The following is a 20,322-nucleotide window of genomic DNA, read 5'->3' on the forward strand; positions in this document are numbered from 1 at the left end:
TGGGTCTTATGGCTGCTGCAGTAATGACTATGGCCCTCATTCCGAGTCGTTCGCTCGGTATTTTTCATCGCATCGCAGTGAAATTCCGCTTAGTGCGCATGCGCAATATTCGCACTGCGACTGCGCCAAGTATCTTTGCTATGAAGAAAGTATTTTTACTCACGGCTTTTTCATCGCTCCGGCGATCGTAATGTGATTGACAGGAAATGGGTGTTACTGGGCGGAAACACGGCGTTTTATGGGCGTGTGGCTGAAAACGCTACCGTTTCCGGAAAAAACGCAGGAGTGGCCGGAGAAACGGGGGAGTGGTTGGGCGAACGCTGGGTGTGTTTGTGACGTCAAACCAGGAACGACAAGCACTGAACTGATCGCACAGGCAGAGTAAGTGTGGAGCTACTCTAAAACTGCTAAGTAGTTTGTGATCGCAATATTGCGAATACATCGGTCGCAATTTTAAGATGCTAAGATACACTCCCAGTAGGCGGCGGCTTAGCGTGTGTAACTCTGCTAAATTCGCCTTGCGACCGATCAACTCGGAATGAGGGCCTATATACTGTACCTTACGTACACTGCTTCATGTTGTCGCTGGCAAAGGGCTTATTAGGCGTTAATAAATAGACATATTTGTGCACTTGTAGGTGGGTGTAAGCAGGCCCAAATTTTACCCCAGATTCTTATCCTCTTGGAAAGTATTCAGGAACCATAGGGCGGTGCTATCAGAGTTTCCCAGGACGATTGCATTGTTACTAGGGATTACGTAACATATACTGGCAGAGTAATGTGAGATTTATAATCCGTTCCAAAAACAAAACAGGAGAAGAGAGACTGGGACTATGGAAGGCCACGGCGGGGTGACTGGTTGCCACGTCTTGTGGGCTAATTTTTTCCATATTCAGGCAGCCAAGCCTCACACTGACTCTGCACTGACTGGGAGGGGGCTGAGGCTAAGCCCTGCTAACTGGCCTGCCGGACACACCTCCTACTCACTGATCCAGGGACTCTTGTGTTGTGGCTCACACACAGCTGGCTGCTGGAGTACAGGGAGCCCTGGATAAGGAGATAGGCCACCAGTCCTGGCCGGGGACAGAGGTCGCAGGGTGAGTATATGCAGGTGTATGTGCATGTTACTGATTGCCCTGTCAGGCACAGACGTGTGTAATCTGAGTGATCCTGAGAAACCTGTCCGGCAGGACGCGGTACAGGCTTTCTGCCCTGTGGAACATCCTACATTGATGCGACATCCCCACCTGTCCTGGGGTATCTCTCTCTTGCCCTTACTTGCTTCATAGGGGGGAAAGTATATTGTGTATTATATATATATATATATATATATATATATAGTGCCAGCATATTACACTGTGTTTTACAATTGGGAACAATACAATAGTATAGCACCGCTGGGTATCAACAGACAGACATACACCTATGTGTGTGTGTGTGTGTGGGGGGGCACTATTGTAATCAGTTTTGCGTTGCGGTGCATGGACTGCAACCCAGCTGGAAGCGCTGGGTTTTCATACATCGAGTTGGGGCCCTTTTAGGTGAGTGCTGCAAAAAAAAGTAGCGCCAAGTCTTCAAAGACTAACATGAAGTATTATTGCAATTTTTTGGTATTTATTTTTTTAATCAATAGATACAGCAGTCCTGTACTGTACTGTACTGAGGGGCTGGGGGCTTTTTGTGAGGCTGAATGGAATGAGGGGAGAAGATATAACACAGGAAGTGAGGCATAAATTGCCTTTAAATGAGACATCCTACAGCTAACAAGCTACAGATGGTTTTCTAGGTGTTAAGTCCTCTCTTTATACTGATAGGTTTGTAGGATTTTATAGTGGACCTTAAAAAAATCTTTATATACAGTATATATATATATATATATATATATATATATATATCGAGAGAGAGATGTGAAATGTGCTGTCTCGCCTTTCCTTAGCAGTCAGTGCGAAAAATCTTTGCCGGTTGCTCAGTGCCCACATATTTTGGGGAACTACAACCCAAACAACGATTTGTCATGTTAGCAGCAATGTACAGCACAGACCTGCTGAGTAGTATCTGGGCAGCTTCCAGCCTCTAAAAGCTGAGAGGATACAATCAGTGTAAGCCGGAGTATAACACCTATTAATCTCCGTCACCTACTGTATATAACTATCTCTTATCTGGATGTCCTACGTTTTGTCTCTAGTTGCTCTGTAGGACCCATAGAACACAACTATCCGCATGTTTGCATTAATAACGCCATCTGGGGGTTTATCTTCAACAAAACTCTGCCCCCTAGAGGGGAAGTTATCATGAAAAATGTATTATTGGTTGAGGGCTCATCAGTGAGATGCTGTACAGTATGTAATATGAGCTCTCCCTCCAGGTATCACAAATATCCCGTGCATGAAATAAATGCCTGGTAATAAGAGGTGTGTCAAGCTCTCTGTTCATACCTAGAAAGAGACAAATATGCAGGTTGTGTTGCCTTTCAGTGGAGAATTTGTGGGTTCTGATGCAATCGGTGGGTTAGGGTTGCTTTGCTTATTTCTCTCCTGTAATATGTGTACGTTACTTACATTTCATAGCACTGTTAAGTAAACATAGGCCAGTTTTCCACATTCCGGAGGAGATCTGGACCCAGGACCCTGGAGAGTGCAGCTGTGCCGTCTGCAAACAATATATTACTTTCTATTAGAGGGGGCGTCTTATGTCATAACACTTGTGGAGGGGGGATTGTGCATGGAGTCAGTAGCTGAGATGATATTGGCCCGATATGTCGTTTCCAGACAACTAGGCGATATCGCTAGCCTCGCCATGCTAGGTAATGAAGGAAGGAGCGAGGAGTGTGCATGGAGTCAGTAGCTGAGATGATATTGGCCCGATATGTCGTTTCCAGACAACTAGGCGATATCGCTAGCCTCGCCATGCTAGGTAATGAAGGATGGAGCGAGGAGTGTGCATGGAGTCAGTAGCAGAGACGATATTGGCCCGATATGTCGTTTCCAGACAACTAGGCGATATCGCTAGCCTCGCCATGCTAGGTAATGAAGGATGGAGCGAGGAGTGTGCATGGAGTCAGTAGCCGAGATGATATTGGCCCGATATGTCGTTTCCAGACAACTAGGCGATATCGCTAGCCTCGCCATGCTAGGTAATGAAGGATGGAGCGAGGAGTGTGCATGGAGTCAGTAGCTGAGATGATATTGGCCCGATATGTCGTTTCCAGACAACTAGGCGATATCGCTAGCCTCGCCATGCTAGGTAATGAAGGATGGAGCGAGGAGTGTGCATGGAGTCAGTAGCTGAGATGATATTGGCCCGATATGTCGTTTCCAGACAACTAGGCGATATCGCTAGCCTCGCCATGCTAGGTAATGAAGGACGGAGCGAGGAGTGTGCATGGAGTCAGTAGCAGAGACGATATTGGCCCGATATGTCGTTTCCAGACAACTAGGCGATATCGCTAGCCTCGCCATGCTAGGTAATGAAGGATGGAGCGAGGAGTGTGCATGGAGTCAGTAGCAGAGACGATATTGGCCCGATATGTCGTTTCCAGACAACTAGGCGATATCGCTAGCCTCGCCATGCTAGGTAATGAAGGATGGAGCGAGGAGTGTGCATGGAGTCAGTAGCTGAGATGATATTGGCCCGATATGTCGTTTCCAGACAACTAGGCGATATCGCTAGCCTCGCCATGCTAGGTAATGAAGGATGGAGCGAGGAGTGTGCATGGAGTCAGTAGCAGAGACGATATTGGCCCGATATGTCGTTTCCAGACAACTAGGCGATATCGCTAGCCTCGCCATGCTAGGTAATGAAGGATGGAGCGAGGAGTGTGCATGGAGTCAGTAGCTGAGATGATATTGGCCCGATATGTCGTTTCCAGACAACTAGGCGATATCGCTAGCCTCGCCATGCTAGGTAATGAAGGATGGAGCGAAGAGTGTGCATGGAGTCAGTAGCAGAGACGATATTGGCCCGATATGTCGTTTCCAGACAACTAGGCGATATCGCTAGCCTCGCCATGCTAGGTAATGAAGGATGGAGCGAGGAGTGTGCATGGAGTCAGTAGCTGAGATGATATTGGCCCGATATGTCGTTTCCAGACAACTAGGCGATATCGCTAGCCTCGCCATGCTAGGTAATGAAGGATGGAGCGAGGAGTGTGCATGGAGTCAATAGCAGAGACGATATTGGCCCGATATGTCGTTTCCAGACAACTAGGCATATCGCTAGCCTCGCCATGCTAGGTAATGAAGGATGGAGCGAGCGAGGGAACGTTCTCTCCTTCATAACATCGGGCTGATGTGTACCCAGGATCCGATGGGCCAACATATCGGCTGGGTATACATCTCCCAGTGTGTGCCCAGTTTAAGCTCCTGTAGGATAGGGGTCTGACCTGCTGTATTATTAAATACTCTGAAACGAGTGGACAGCATGCTGGGACTTGTAGTTCCAGGGTGACACGTGTTTCCTAAGTGTGATTTGCAGTTTCTTGGCCTTGGGTGTTTCGGATAGCATTCCTCCCTGTCTATATGTATGCGGGTTGTTGTGTTGGGGCCAACAACAAATGTGATGTGATTGTCATTTGTGCGGAAGAACTGGCCCTTCAGGTTTTGTCTGTGCTCGCACATTCTCGCAGTGTGGCACTTGTACTGTCCCGCAGCGAGACAGGGATTATAGCTATAGGTGCAGGATTGGGGGGGGGGGGTCTTATGTCACACAGCCTGGAGGTCGGGTGTGAGCATAATGGTGTCACAGGACAAGCAGAAAACCTGATTATCACCATGCAAAGCATTAGCGTAGGCTTAGGCTTGGCGGACGCCACCAACTAGATTTAACAGCATTATCTGCCCCTAAAAAACCAACATCGATCCTAATCCGACTTTTATTGTTATTGGGTCGGGTCAGTTCCAGACACACACAAACTGATATATGAAGCTACGGGCCTGGCCCATTATTCAGTGTATAGGAAACAGGGAGCACCAAATTGTCCATTTCAAGGCAGGATCAGAGGGGTCTGCTGTAGTTCCAAATAGGGGCACATATGCACTCTGCTGGGGAAGCATGCTGGAATTTACTAGGCCTGGTGTCTCCCAGTTTCCAGTAAATTAAATAGCATGTTTATAGTCAGGGGTGCAAACGCTCATGCCAGCAGGTGCTGTACCTGTGATAGTGCCCGCTACACTCCAGCCAGTGTCAGTGATTGCAGGAAGGTGCAGTGTGACCCGAGTCTGTGAGTAAGGGCAGGAATGGGAGACAGTGATTGCAGGAAGGTGCAGTGTGACCCGAGTCTGTGAGTAAGGGCAGGAATGGGAGACAGTGATTGCAGGAAGGTGCAGTGCGACCCGAGTCTGTGAGTAAGGGCAGGAATGGCAGACAGTGATTGCAGGAAGGTGCAGTGTGACCCGAGTCTGTGGGTAAGGGCAGGAATGGGAGACAGTGATTGCAGGAAGGTGCAGTGTGACCCGAGTCTGTGGGTAAGGGCAGGAATGGGAGACAGTGATTGCAGGAAGGTGCAGTGTGACCCCAGTCTGTGGGTAAGGGCAGGAATGGAAGACAGTGATTACAGGAAGGTGCAGTGTGACCCGAGTCTGTGGGTAAGGGCAGGAATGGGAGACAGTGATTGCAGGAAGGTGCAGTGTGACCCGAGTCTGTGAGTAAGGGCAGGAATGGGAGACAGTGATTGCAGGAAGGTGCAGTGTGACCCGAGTCTGTGAGTAAGGGCAGCAATGGGAGACAGTGACTGCAGGAAGGTGCAGTGTGACCCGAGTCTGTATGTAACGACAGGAATGGGAGACAGTGATTGCAGGAAGGTACAGTGTGACCCGAGTCTGTGAGTAAGGGCAGGAATGGGAGACAGTGATTGCAGGAAGGTGCAGTGTGACCTGAGTCTGTGAGTAAGGGCAGGAATGGGAGACAGTGATTGCAGGACGGTGCAGTGTGACCCAAGTCTGTCGGTAAGGGCAGGAATGGAAGACAGTGATTGCAGGAAGGTGCAGTGTGACCCGAGTCTGTGAGTAAGGGCAGGAATGGGAGACAGTGATTGCAGGAAGGTGCAGTGTGACCCGAGTCTGTGAGTAAGGGCAGGAATGGAAGACAGTGATTGCAGGAAGGTGCAGTGTGACCCAAGTCTGTGTGTCAGGGCAGGAATGGAAGACAGTGATTACAGGAAGGTGCAGTGTGACCTGAGACTGTGAGTAAGGGCAGGAATGGAAGACAGTGATTACAGGAAGGTGCAGTGTGACCCGAGTCTGTGAGTAAGGGCAGGAACAGGAGACAGTGATTGCAGGAAGGTGCAGTGTGACCCGAGTCTGTGTGTAATGGCAGGAATTGGAGACAGTGATTGCAGGAAGGTGCAGTGTGACCCGAGTCTGTGGGTAAGGGCAGGAATGGAAGACAGTGATTGCAGGAAGGTGCAGTGTGACCCGAGTCTGTGAGTAAGGGCAGGAATGGAAGACAGTGATTGCAGGAAGGTGCAGTGTGACCCGAGTCTGTGAGTAAGGGCAGGAATGGGAGACAGTTATTGCAGGAAGGCGCAGTGTGACCTGAGTCTGTGAGTAAGGGCAGGAATGGGAGACAGTGATTGCAGGAAGGTGCAGTGTGACCCGAGTCTGTGAGTAAGGGCAGGAACAGGAAACAGTGATTGAAGGAAGGTGCAGTGTGACCCGAGTCTGTGAGTAAGGGCAGGAATGGGAGACAGCGATTGCAGGAAGGTGCAGTGTGACCCGAGTCTGTGTGTCAGGGCAGGAATGGGAGACAGTGATTGCAGGAAGGTGCAGTGTGACCAGAGTCTGTGAGTAAGGGCAGGAATGGGAGACAGTGATTGCAGGAAGGTGCAGTGTGACCCGAGTCTGTGAGTAAGGGCAGGAACAGGAGACAGTGATTGAAGGAAGGTGTAGTGTGACCCGAGTCTGTGAATAAGGGCAGGAATGGGAGACAGTGATTGCAGGAAGGTGCAGTGTGACCCGAGTCTGTGAGTAAGGGCAGGAATGGGAGACAGTGATTGCAGGAAGGTGCAGTGTGACCCGAGGCTGTGAGTAAGGGCAGGAATGGGAGACAGTGATTGCAGGAAGGTGCAGTGTGACCCGAGTCTGTGTGTAAGGGCAGGAATTGGAGACAGTGATTGCAGGAAGGTGCAGTGTAACCCGAGTCTGTGGGTAAGGGCAGGAATGGGAGACAGTGATTGCAGGAAGGTGCAGTGTGACCCGAGTCTGTGAGTAAGGGCAGGAATGGGAGACAGTGATTGCAGGAAGGTGCAGTGTGACCCGAGTCTGTGAGTAAGGGCAGGAATGGGAGACAGTGATTGCAGGAAGGTGCAGTGTGACCCGAGGCTGTGAGTAAGGGCAGGAATGGGAAACAAGGATTGCAGGAAGGTGCAGTGTGACCCGAGTCTGTGAGTAAGGGCAGGAATGGGAGACAGTGATTGCAGGAAGGTGCAGTGTGACCCGAGTCTGTGAGTAAGGGCAGGAATGGGAGACAGTGATTGCAGGAAGGTGCAGTGTGACCCGAGTCTGTGAGTAAGGGCAGGAATGGGAGACAGTGATTGCAGGAAGGTGCAGTGTGACCCGAGGCTGTGAGTAAGGGCAGGAATGGAAGACAGTGATTGCAGGAAGGTGCAGTGTGACCCGAGTCTGTGAGTAAGGGCAGGAATGGGAGACAGTTATTGCAGGAAGGTGCAGTGTGACCCGAGTCTGTGGGTAAGGGCAGGAATGGGAGACAGTGATTGCAGGAAGGTGCAGTGTGACCCGAGTCTGTGGGTAAGGGCAGGAATGGGAGACAGTGATTGCAGGAAGGTGCAGTGTGACCCCAGTCTGTGGGTAAGGGCAGGAATGGAAGACAGTGATTACAGGAAGGTGCAGTGTGACCCGAGTCTGTGGGTAAGGGCAGGAATGGGAGACAGTGATTGCAGGAAGGTGCAGTGTGACCCGAGTCTGTGAGTAAGGGCAGGAATGGGAGACAGTGATTGCAGGAAGGTGCAGTGTGACCCGAGTCTGTGAGTAAGGGCAGCAATGGGAGACAGTGACTGCAGGAAGGTGCAGTGTGACCCGAGTCTGTATGTAACGACAGGAATGGGAGACAGTGATTGCAGGAAGGTACAGTGTGACCCGAGTCTGTGAGTAAGGGCAGGAATGGGAGACAGTGATTGCAGGAAGGTGCAGTGTGACCTGAGTCTGTGAGTAAGGGCAGGAATGGGAGACAGTGATTGCAGGACGGTGCAGTGTGACCCAAGTCTGTCGGTAAGGGCAGGAATGGAAGACAGTGATTGCAGGAAGGTGCAGTGTGACCCGAGTCTGTGAGTAAGGGCAGGAATGGGAGACAGTGATTGCAGGAAGGTGCAGTGTGACCCGAGTCTGTGAGTAAGGGCAGGAATGGGAGACAGTGATTGCAGGAAGGTGCAGTGTGACCCGAGTCTGTGAGTAAGGGCAGGAATGGGAGACAGTGATTGCAGGAAGGTGCAGTGTGACCCGAGGCTGTGAGTAAGGGCAGGAATGGGAGACAGTGATTGCAGGAAGGTGCAGTGTGACCCGAGGCTGTGAGTAAGGGCAGGAATGGGAGACAGTGATTGCAGGAAGGTGCAGTGTGACCCGAGTCTGTGAGTAAGGGCAGGAATGGGAGACAGTGATTGCAGGAAGGTGCAGTGTGACCCGAGGCTGTGAGTAAGGGCAGGAATGGGAGACAGTGATTGCAGGAAGGTGCAGTGTGACCCGAGGCTGTGAGTAAGGGCAGGAATGGGAGACAGTGATTGCAGGAAGGTGCAGTGTGACCCGAGGCTGTGAGTAAGGGCAGGAATTGGAGACAGTGATTGCAGGAAGGTGCAGTGTGACCCGAGGCTGTGAGTAAGGGCAGGAATTGGAGACAGTGATTGCAGGAAGGTGCAGTGTGACCTGAGTCTGTGTGTAAGGGCAGGAATTGGAGACAGTGATTGCAGGAAGGTGCAGTGTGACCCGAGGCTGTGAGTATTCATGCACTGAGTAGTCTTCCAGCTGAGGTTAGAGGCTACACGAGTATAATTTCTGTTTCAATCAGTTTGCAGCTCTTATTGTTTTAATATTGTGCCCAGAAGTCTCACTGAGTATCTGACACTGTCTCTCTTAGGTGCTGTGCTCTGGATCAGGATGATGTGCCCACCTTCTACAGCCCACAGCCCACAGGACAATCCGCCCATCACCTAGGGATAATTCCATGCTGCCTTAGAGACACACGACAATGAATCTTAAGTAAGTCTTCCCACCTTACTGTCATATTTCTTTCATTTCTCTGATCTGCCAGATCACATGGGAGGTTACAGTCATCTCTCTGATCAGCTGACATGTGGGGATTACTGTATATAAGTTTCTTTGTAGTCTGTATATAGCTTCCCTTATATTATGCTGGTGGTAATTGTACAAAACAATGGGGCTAATTCAGACCTGATAGCTAGACTGCAGTTTCATACAGCCTGCGATCAGGTCTGAACTGCGCATGCGTATGCACCGCAATGTGCAGGCGCGTTGGTCCGCAGCAACAGGGATCGGCGGGCAGCGAGGGGATGTGCGAAAAAAGTGATCGCACGGGTGATCGCAATGAGACTGACAGGAAGAGGCCGTTTGCGGGTTTTTAAGGAGTGTCCAGAGAAACGCAGGAGGGACCAGGCGTTTGAAGGGAGGGTGTCTGATGTCAGCTCCGGCCCGATCATCGCACTGGAAGAGTAAGTCCTGGGCTGTGCAGAGACTGCAGCTCTCCTGCACATGCGATCGCACCCCTGCACAGCAATTTCTCCTCCCCCTGTAGGCGGCGACTACCTGATCGCAGGGATGCAAAAAACGCACCCTAGCAATCAGGTCTGAATTAGGCCCATTAATAATTTAAAAAAATCCATTTTTTTTACGTGAAAGCGAAACTGATCTTTTATTCTGATACTGGAATATCTAAGTCTCATGACTTTTAACCAGAATTAATACAGAGTACTTACATTGTCTCCCCTTAATTAAAAGTTAGTTTGGCGTATTCTTAAATCCTTAAAAAAAAACAAAAAAAAAAAAAAAACAACTAGAATTTAAAGTCCAGGTAAGATAGTGTTCCTTTAGCAAAAAAAATATTTTCAGGAGATGACAGTGCTTCCCTGGGAGCCGTCTACTGGTAACTGATTTACTGGTTTGTCTGCGCTAGTAAATACTGTCTAGACTTCTGTTAATAATGTCTGGTCAATACTTGTATCTGACAGTCCTGGGATTGTGTCTTGCAGATGCTTACCGGGTAGGTGCTAAACAAACACGTCCATCTATGGTGTCTGTTAAGAGGATTACTGTAGAGTTCAGGAATAACCGTATTTGGGTCAAAGTTGTATCCTATCTCCTGCTGTTACCCCACTTTCCATTATATTACTATCTCTGTTGGCATCACAACCTGCATCTTCTCCACAAGAATCTCCAGATATAACAATGCACTCACCGTCTGTCCCTCGAGGCGGGATGCGGTCAAGATCCCGCCGGACGGAATCCCGGTGGTCAAAATACCGGGAGGCAAGGGAAGTTGTAGGGGAACCACAATCCCAGTAAATCATGTCAGCAAGTCCATGGCTGGCCAGGTCTGCTGGAGTTTGTTGTTCCACAGCGGTCAGCGAGCCGTTGGCTTATCCATGACTTGTGTGAAGGGAGATTAGATATTTATGTGCAGCAGCTGTAAACTGCCCCAAAAGTTAAAAGCCCCTTAAGCCCCTTTAAAGACCACCTGTCACCTAAACACAGTGGAGGCTGGCTTATTTTGGAGGCTGGACTCGACTGTACAGTGGTCAAAATGTTGGTTGTGCTTGGCTTCAGGGGTGTCGAGAGGACCAAAATAATTCATAGGCTGCATGGTCCCATCTGACCATTGGTAATTACCATAAGTGGCTTCTACTATGTTATAGTGTCCTTAAGTAGCTATCGGGAAAATATATCTGCTTGGCTTAGATAAACGTTGTGAGTCCATGGGCAATAATTCTTTCTTGTTTCTTTTGCTGTCTCTAGAAAACGAAGATGTGGAGACTCTAGCTATGTTTCAGAACAGCATGAGATTGATGGCGTTTCTCCTCTTGCTTGCTGCCCTCGGAAGCTGGCATTGTGTGATCTCATGCAACATCAGCCCAGATGGGAATTTTGCCTACTGCAAAGGCAACAACCTCAATGACGTACCCCAGAACCTTTCATACAACCTGGAGTACCTGGATCTGTCGTACAATACCATCTCAGAGATAACCACCAACAGCTTTTCCCAGTATCCCTACTTACAAACGCTGAACCTGAGCTTCAATAATATTTCCAGCGTAGAAGACGCATCATTTCAGAACAATCTTGGCATGAGGAACCTGAGTTTGTTTAACAACTCTCTTGTGGAGATACCATCTGCTTTGACACAGCTGGAGAACTTGAACGTCCTTGACTTGTCCAATAACTTGTACCCCTATGCGACTCTAGGGGATATGTTTTACAAGTTGGGGAATTTACAAGACTTGTCCATTGGGGGCCCATTAGTTTCTAAAGTCCTGAAATATGATTTTGTCCCCATACAGAATATTAGTTTACAAAAGTTTGCATTGAAAACCAAGTCCAGTTTAGGCTATTACGAACCAGGGGCTTTCTCTTTGCTGAACACCCAGGTCCTGTGGCTTGACATAGCTATTGATAATAATGCAACGCTGCTGAGGGACATGTTAGCGGACTTGTCCGGTAAAACTTTCAATAGCCTCCGTTTCCGGAATTTATTTGAGTTTTCCTATTATGAAGGTGCCGTGGACATATTCTCTTCCATTCCGTATATTAACTTAGAAGAGCTGGTCTTCTACAGAGGGAAATTCAATGAATACCTTCTGCGTTTGGTCTTGCAAAACGTCCAACTGTCCAACTTGCAGAACCTCTCGCTGCTCTCTGTGGATTTCGCACGTTCGCTGAATGGCGATAAGACTAATGTAACCATTAATAACTTGGTTTTGAACCAGCTGCTAATAAAAGATGTCACCAACCCGGATATCCTGAGATTTGATTGGACATTCATATGGTTTAGCAAAGTCACCAATTTGTACATCATCAACGTGAACTTCAACTTTGTTCCTTGTGACGCCTGGGGACAAATGACAAATGTCGTCACTTTGAACATATCTGCCAATCGGCTTCTGGCTTCGTACTTGTTCAACTTATTGTGCAAGTACAGCGTGCTGCCAGTGATCGAGACATTTAATGTTAGCAATAACCAGGTCCACAGCCTGAGGACCATCTCACTGTTGACAGCTACATGGCCAAAGCTCACCAACCTGGACCTCTCAAATAATTATATTGGGACTCTCAACGAGTCTTGTGTGTGGACGCCCAGCATCAAAGTTCTCTCTTTAAGTTACAACTTACTCTCGGAGGACATATTTAAGTGTCTACCTTTGACATTGGAATATCTGGACATGTCTAATTCCCTGTTGGATCGATTAAATATGAGTTACTTTAAACATGCTGCCAACTTGACCTCTCTAATTCTCAGTAACAATAAAATAAAATTCATTGCGAAGAGCTGGAACAGTGCCAACCTCCAGGTTTTGGCACTAGAAGGCAACTCTTTTGGAACAATCGATCAAGGTTCTTTCCAACATTTGCCCCAGCTGAAAGAACTGACTGCTGGGAATAACCCTTACCACTGTACATGTGACCTTAGCGCCTTCATCAAAGGGACAATAACATCGGGGTCCTTGATAGTCCCGGACTGGCCAGACAATTATTTCTGCTATCACCCTCTGAGCCTTCTAGACACCAGACTGGACTTATACAGCCCGGGAAAGCTGGAGTGTAACGTCAGTCTGGTGGTGGCCATATCAGTATCGGTAACAGCATTTGTAGTCATTGTCTGCATGCTACTGTGCTGGAGGTTTAATGTCCCCTGGTACTTGAGAGCAACGTGCCAGATAATTAGATCCAAATACCGAGCCCGGAAATTCCAGGAAGCCAAAAACTATGCCTATCATGCCTTTATCTCTTACAGCTACTCGGACGCAGATTGGGTGAGATGTGTGCTGCTCCCTAGACTAGAGAGCTGTAACCCTCCCTACCGAATCTGCATTCACGAAAGAGACTTCCTCCCTGGAAAGTGGATTATCGACAACATCATAGATAACATAGAGAACAGCTGTAAGATTATCTTCATCCTGTCCCGTAACTTTATCAACAGCGAGTGGTGTAACTACGAGCTGTACTTTGCCCACCAGAGGGCCATTGGCCATGCCTTCGAAGATGTCATCCTGGTTGTCAAGGAGAACGTCAGCATGAAAGACCTACCCAGGAAGTTCTGCAGGCTGCGGAAGATGCTTAGGACTAAAACCTACCTGGAGTGGCCTATGGAGGAAAGCCGCCAGCCATTCTTCTGGGTCCAACTCACGAGCATCCTGGGGAGAGGCGGACAAGGTGCCCCAGGCCAAGAGAACTTTTCATTGGTGAAGGAAACTGCGAATGTAGATAGCAACTCAGAAAACAACAGTGTCAACACACTACCGGCTGATCAAAACCTGGACATTGTGTCTCCATCATTCTTTGTGTGACTTCTTTTCCGAAACTCGTTTCCTTATGGTAAATGTTTCTCCACAGAGTTTATCCTGTCTTGTGCAATTACTGTGATGGAGCTCCCTGCACACGTCCAACCAAACCAATATTTTCCACTGGAATAGGTAGGACAACACGTTGCTTCTGTGGAACTACAAATGCCAGCATACAGAAGGCCTGATTTAGCGGCTATATGTCAATCTGTGAGGTAAATGCCGCTACAAACTCCTTCCCTTATGTACATCTGTAGTCAGGGACGGACTAGTGCGTGATTTGTGCACACGAGAAGGAGGCGTGGTCACAGCTCATGGGGGTGTGCCGCGAGTCCCAGAGGCCTGGCCTTGCGGCACCTCTCTCTGCATATCCGGACTGGGCCACCGGACCTTCTGACAGTTGCCAGAAGTGCCGTATGAGCAGTCCGGCCCTGTCTATATTACAGATTGGTGCATCTTTATGTGCCACCATCGGTCGCACCATAGGAACTTGCAGTAGCCCTATGAGGTGCAGTTCCTTTCTGACCACAGCCTCCTGTGTCAGTGACTCTAAGTCTGGAAATGCAGCTGCTGGCATTGCCACGCCCAAGACCCTCCCATAACACACTCACTGACCGTCCCATGTTTGCATCCATTACTAGCCCCCTCCCTGTCACCGCCCAGGAACAGCCATCACTGGACTGCCACATTTCTGATACCGTCTGAATCGACTGCAACAGAAATGTTGAAGTATGCGCAGCTGCAAGTAATCGATAAGTTATGTGTCCATTGACACTGTGTATGGTCAGTATCAGGCACTGAGACTTGTAGTCCGACAGAAGTCGGAGAGCCTTGGGGCACGTCGACCCTTTTCTTAGACTGGTTGCCAAGGAAATGGTGCCAAACATATAGAATAAATGTATATTTAGTTTTATACAGACTGAAGTGTATGCATTAAAAAAATGCATAAAAAGTAACAACCAATGATCAATTATAACAAATGCAGAATAAGTAAGTGTAAAGTCTGGGCTGCTGTCCTGGAAACAGAAGTGAAGTACGCTGTAATACGCCAGTATCGCCCAGTAGTGAAGTACGCTGTAATACACCAGTATCGCCCAGTAGTGAAGTACATTGTAATACACCAGTATCGCCCAGTAGTGAAGTACGCTGTAATACGCCAGTATCGCCCAGTAGTGAAGTATGCTGTAATACACCAGTATCGCCCAGTAGTGAAGTACGCTGTGATACGCCAGTATCGCCCAGTAGTGAAGTACGCTGTAATACGCCAGTATCGCCCAGTAGTGAAGTATGCTGTAATACACCAGTATCGCCCAGTAGTGAAGTACGCTGTGATACGCCAGTATCGCCCAGTAGTGAAGTACGCTGTAATACACCAGTATCGCCCAGTAGTGAAGTACGCTGTGATACACCAGTATCGCCCAGTAGTGAAGTACGCTGTAATACACCAGTATCGCCCAGTAGTGAAGTACGCTGTGATACGCCAGTATCGCCCAGTAGTGAAGTATGCTGTAATACACCAGTATCGCCCAGTAGTGAAGTACGCTGTAATACGCCAGTATCGCCCAGTAGTGAAGTACGCTGTAATACACCAGTATCGCCCAGTAGTGAAGTACGCTGTAATACGCCAGTATCGCCCAGTAGTGAAGTACATTGTAATACACCAGTATCGCCCAGTAGTGAAGTACGCTGTAATACGCCAGTATCGCCCAGTAGTGAAGTACATTGTAATACACCAGTATCGCCCAGTAGTGAAGTACGCTGTAATACGCCAGTATCGCCCAGTAGTGAAGTACATTGTAATACACCAGTATCGCCCAGTAGTGAAGTACGCTGTAATACGCCAGTATCGCCCAGTAGTGAAGTACGCTGTAATACACCAGTATCGCCCAGTAGTGAAGTACGCTGTAATACACCAGTATCGCCCAGTAGTGAAGTACGCTGTAATACGCCAGTATCGCCCAGTAGTGAAGTACATTGTAATACACCAGTATCGCCCAGTAGTGAAGTACGCTGTAATACGCCAGTATCGCCCAGTAGTGAAGTACATTGTAATACACCAGTATCGCCCAGTAGTGAAGTACGCTGCAATACGCCAGTATCGCCCAGTAGTGAAGTACATTGTAATACACCAGTATCGCCCAGTAGTGAAGTACGCTGTAATACGCCAGTATCGCCCAGTAGTGAAGTACATTGTAATACACCAGTATCGCCCAGTAGTGAAGTACGCTGTAATACGCCAGTATCGCCCAGTAGTGAAGTACGCTGTAATACACCAGTATCGCCCAGTAGTGAAGTACGCTGTAATACGCCAGTATCGCCCAGTAGTGAAGTACGCTGTAATACACCAGTATCGCCCAGTAGTGAAGTACGCTGTAATACGCCAGTATCGCCCAGTAGTGAAGTACGCTGTAATACACCAGTATCGCCCAGTAGTGAAGTACGCTGTAATACGCCAGTATCGCCCAGTAGTGAAGTACGCTGTAATACGCCAGTATCGCCCAGTAGTGAAGTACGCTGTAATACGTCAGTATCGCCCAGAAGTGAAGTACGCTGTAATACACCAGTATCGCCCAGTAGTGAAGTACGCTGTAATACACCAGTATCGCCCAGTAGTGAAGTACGCTGTGATACGCCAGTATCGCCCAGTAGTGAAGTATGCTGTAATACGCCAGTATCGCCCAGTAGTGAAGTATGCTGTAATACACCAGTATCGCCCAGTAGTGAAGTATGCTGTAATACGCCAGTATCGCCCAGTAGTGAAGTACGCTGTAATACGCCAGTATCGCCCAGTAGTGAAGTACGCTGTAATACGCCAGTATCGCCCAGTAGTGAAGTATGCTGTAATACGCCAGTATCGCCCAGTAGTGAAGTACGCTGTAATACGCCAGTATCGCCCAGTAGTGAAGTACATTGTAATACACCAGTATCGCCCAGTAGTGAAGTACGCTGTAATACGCCAGTATCGCCCAGTAGTGAAGTACATTGTAATACGCCAGTATCGCCCAGTAGTGAAGTACGCTGTAATACGCCAGTATCGCCCAGTAGTGAAGTACGCTGTAATACGCCAGTATCGCCCAGTAGTGAAGTACGCTGTAATACACCAATATCGCCCAGTAGTGAAGTACATTGTAATACGCCAGTATCGCCCAGTAGTGAAGTACGCTGTAATACGCCAGTATCGCCCAGTAGTGAAGTATGCTGTAATACGCCAGTATCGCCCAGAAGTGAAGTACGCTGTAATACACCAGTATCGCCCAGTAGTGAAGTACGCTGTAATACGCCAGTATCGCCCAGTAGTGAAGTACGCTGTAATACGCCAGTATCGCCCAGTAGTGAAGTACGCTGTAATACACCAGTATCGCCCAGTAGTGAAGTACATTGTAATACGCCAGTATCGCCCAGTAGTGAAGTATGCTGTAATACACCAGTATCGCCCAGTAGTGAAGTATGCTGTAATACGCCAGTATCGCCCAGTAGTGAAGTACATTGTAATACACCAGTATCGCCCAGTAGTGAAGTACGCTGTAATACGCCAGTATCGCCCAGTAGTGAAGTACATTGTAATACGCCAGTATCGCCCAGTAGTGAAGTACGCTGTAATACGCCAGTATCGCCCAGTAGTGAAGTACGCTGTAATACGCCAGTATCGCCCAGTAGTGAAGTACGCTGTAATACACCAGTATCGCCCAGTAGTGAAGTACATTGTAATACGCCAGTATCGCCCAGTAGTGAAGTACGCTGTAATACGCCAGTATCGCCCAGTAGTGAAGTATGCTGTAATACGCCAGTATCGCCCAGAAGTGAAGTACGCTGTAATACACCAGTATCGCCCAGTAGTGAAGTACGCTGTAATACGCCAGTATCGCCCAGTAGTGAAGTACGCTGTAACACGCCAGTATCGCCCAGTAGTGAAGTACGCTGTAATACGCCAGTATCGCCCAGTAGTGAAGTACGCTGTAATACGCCAGTATCGCCCAGTAGTGAAGTACGCTGTAATACGCCAGTATCGCCCAGTAGTGAAGTACGCTGTAATACGCCAGCATCGCCCAGTAGTGAAGTGTGCTGTAATACGCCAGTATCGCCCAGTAGTGAAGTATGCTGTAATACGCCAGTATCGCCCAGTAGTGAAGTATGCTGTAATACGCCAATATCGCCCAGTAGTGAAGTACGCTGTAATACACCAGTATCGCCCAGTAGTGAAGTACGCTATAATACACCAGTATCGTCCAGTAGTGAAGTACGCTGTAATACACCAGTATCGCCCAGTAGTGAAGTACGCTGTAATACACCAGTATCGCCCAGTAGTGAAGTACATTGTAATACGCCAGTATCGCCCAGTAGTGAAGTACGCTGTAATACGCCAGTATCGCCCAGTAGTGAAGTACATTTTAATACGCCAGTATCGCCCAGTAGTGAAGTACGCTGTAATACACCAGTATCGCCCAGTAGTGAAGTACGCTGTAATACACCAGTATCGCCCAGTAGTGAAGTACATTGTAATACGCCAGTATCGCTCAGTAGTGAAGTACGCTGTAATACACCAGTATCGCCCAGTAGTGAAGTATGCTGTAATACGCCAGTATCGCCCAGTAGTGAAGTACGCTGTAATACACCAGTATCGCCCAGTAGTGAAGTACGCTGTAATACGCCAGTATCGCCCAGTAGTGAAGTACGCTGTAATACGCCAGTATCGCCCAGTAATGAAGTACGCTGTAATACGCCAGTATCGCCCAGTAGTGAAGTACGCTGTAATACGCCAGTATCGCCCAGAAGTGAAGTACGCTGTAACACGCCAGTATCACCCAGTAGTGAAGTACGCTGTAATACGCCAGTATCGCCCAGTAGTGAAGTACGCTGTAATACGCCAGTATCGCCCAGTAGTGAAGTACGCTGTGATACGCCAGTATCGCCCAGTAGTGAAGTATGCAGTAATACGCCAGTATCGCCCAGTAGTGAAGTACGCTGTAATACACCAGTATCGCCCAGTAGTGAAGTACGCTGTAATACACCAGTATTGCCCAGTAGTGAAGTACGCTGTAATACGCCAGTATCACCCAGTAGTGAAGTATGCTGTAATACACCAGTATCGCCCAGTAGTGAAGTACATTGTAATACGCCAGTATCGCCCAGTAGTGAAGTACGCTGTAATACGCCAGTATCGCCCAGTAGTGAAGTACGCTGTAATACACCAGTATCGCCCAGTAGTGAAGTACGCTGTAATACACCAGTATCGCCCAGTAGTGAAGTACGCTGTAATACACCAGTATCGCCCATCAGTGAAGTACGCTGTAATACGCCAGTATCGTCCAGTAGTGAAGTACGCTGTAATACACCAGTATCGCCCAGTAGTGAAGTACGCTGTAATACACCAGTATCGCCCAGTAGTGAAGTACGCTGTAATACGCCAGTATCGCCCAGTAGTGAAGTACGCTGTAATACGCCAGTATCGCCCAGTAGTGAAGTACGCTGTAATACGCCAGTATCGCCCAGTAGTGAAGTACATTGTAATACGCCAGTATCGCCCAGTAGTGAAGTACGCTGTAATACACCAGTATCGCCCAGTAGTGAAGTATGCTGTAATACACCAGTATCGCCCAGTAGTGAAGTACATTGTAATACACCAGTATCGCCCAGTAGTGAAGTACGCTGTAATACACCAGTATCGCCCAGTAGTGAAGTACACTGTAATACACCAGTATCGCCCAGTAGTGAAGTACGCTGTAATACGCCAGTATCGCCCAGTAGTGAAGTACACTGTAATACACCAGTATCGCCCAGTAGTGAAGTACATTGTAATACACCAGTATCGCCCAGTAGTGAAGTACGCTGTAATACACCAGTATCGCCCAGTAGTGAAGTACGCTGTAATACGCCAGTATCGCCCAGTAGTGAAGTACGCTGTAATACGCCAGTATCGCCCAGTAGTGAAGTACGCTGTAATACGCCAATATCGCCCAGTAGTGAAGTACGCTGTAATACACCAGTATCGCCCAGTAGTGAAGTACATTGTAATACGCCAGTATCGCCCAGTAGTGAAGTACGCTGTAATACGCCAGTATCGCCCAGTAGTGAAGTAAGCTGTAATACACCAGTATCGCCCAGTAGTGAAGTACGCTGTAATACACCAGTATCACCCAGTAGTGAAGTACGCTGTAATACACCAGTATCACCCAGTAGTGAGTACGCTGTAATACACCAGTATCGCCCAGTAGTGAAGTACGCTGTAATACACCAGTATCGCCCAGTAGTGAAGTACGCTGTAATACGCCAGTATCGCCCAGTAGTGAAGTACATTGTAATACACCAGTATCGTCCAGTAGTGAAGTACGCTGTAATACGCCAGTATCGCCCAGTAGTGAAGTACGCTGTAATACACCAGTATCGCCCAGTAGTGAAGTACATTGTAATACACCAGTATCGCCCAGTAGTGAAGTACGCTGTAATACGCCAGTATCGCCCAGTAGTGAAGTACATTGTAATACGCCAGTATCGCCCAGTAGTGAAGTACGCTGTAATACACCAGTATCGGCCAGTAGTGAAGTACATTGTAATACACCAGTATCGCCCAGTAGTGAAGTACGCTGTAATACACCAGTATCGCCCAGTAGTGAAGTACATTGTAATACGCCAGTATCGCCCAGTAGTGAAGTACGCTGTAATACGCCAGTATCGCCCAGTAGTGAAGTACGCTGTAATACACCAGTATCGCCCAGTAGTGAAGTACGCTGTAATACACCAGTATCGCCCAGTAGTGAAGTACGCTGTAATACGCCAGTATCGCCCAGTAGTGAAGTACGCTGTAATACACC

General features: G+C 48.3%; 1 protein-coding gene across 1 annotated transcript; it reads left to right on the plus strand.

Moving 5' to 3' along the window:
* The first annotated feature begins 829 nt into the window (after positions 1–829).
* LOC134980171 (toll-like receptor 2) lies at positions 830–15,024 on the plus strand. The gene is made up of 3 exons (XM_063946859.1): positions 830–1,097; positions 9,082–9,203; positions 10,974–15,024. The coding sequence occupies exon 3, from the start codon at positions 11,000–11,002 to the stop codon at positions 13,517–13,519; it is 2,520 nt and encodes an 839-aa protein (XP_063802929.1). The 5' UTR covers positions 830–1,097; positions 9,082–9,203; positions 10,974–10,999; the 3' UTR covers positions 13,520–15,024.
* Positions 15,025–20,322: the final 5,298 nt, after the last annotated feature.

This window comes from Pseudophryne corroboree, chromosome 12 (genome assembly GCF_028390025.1).
Source record: "Pseudophryne corroboree isolate aPseCor3 chromosome 12, aPseCor3.hap2, whole genome shotgun sequence".
Lineage (NCBI taxonomy): Eukaryota > Metazoa > Chordata > Amphibia > Anura > Myobatrachidae > Pseudophryne > Pseudophryne corroboree.

Bases quoted from the DNA above. Each gene is read 5' to 3' on its own strand.
- LOC134980171 (XM_063946859.1), top strand. From the start codon at position 11,000: ATGTTTCAGAACAGCATGAGATTGATGGCGTTTCTCCTCTTGCTTGCT.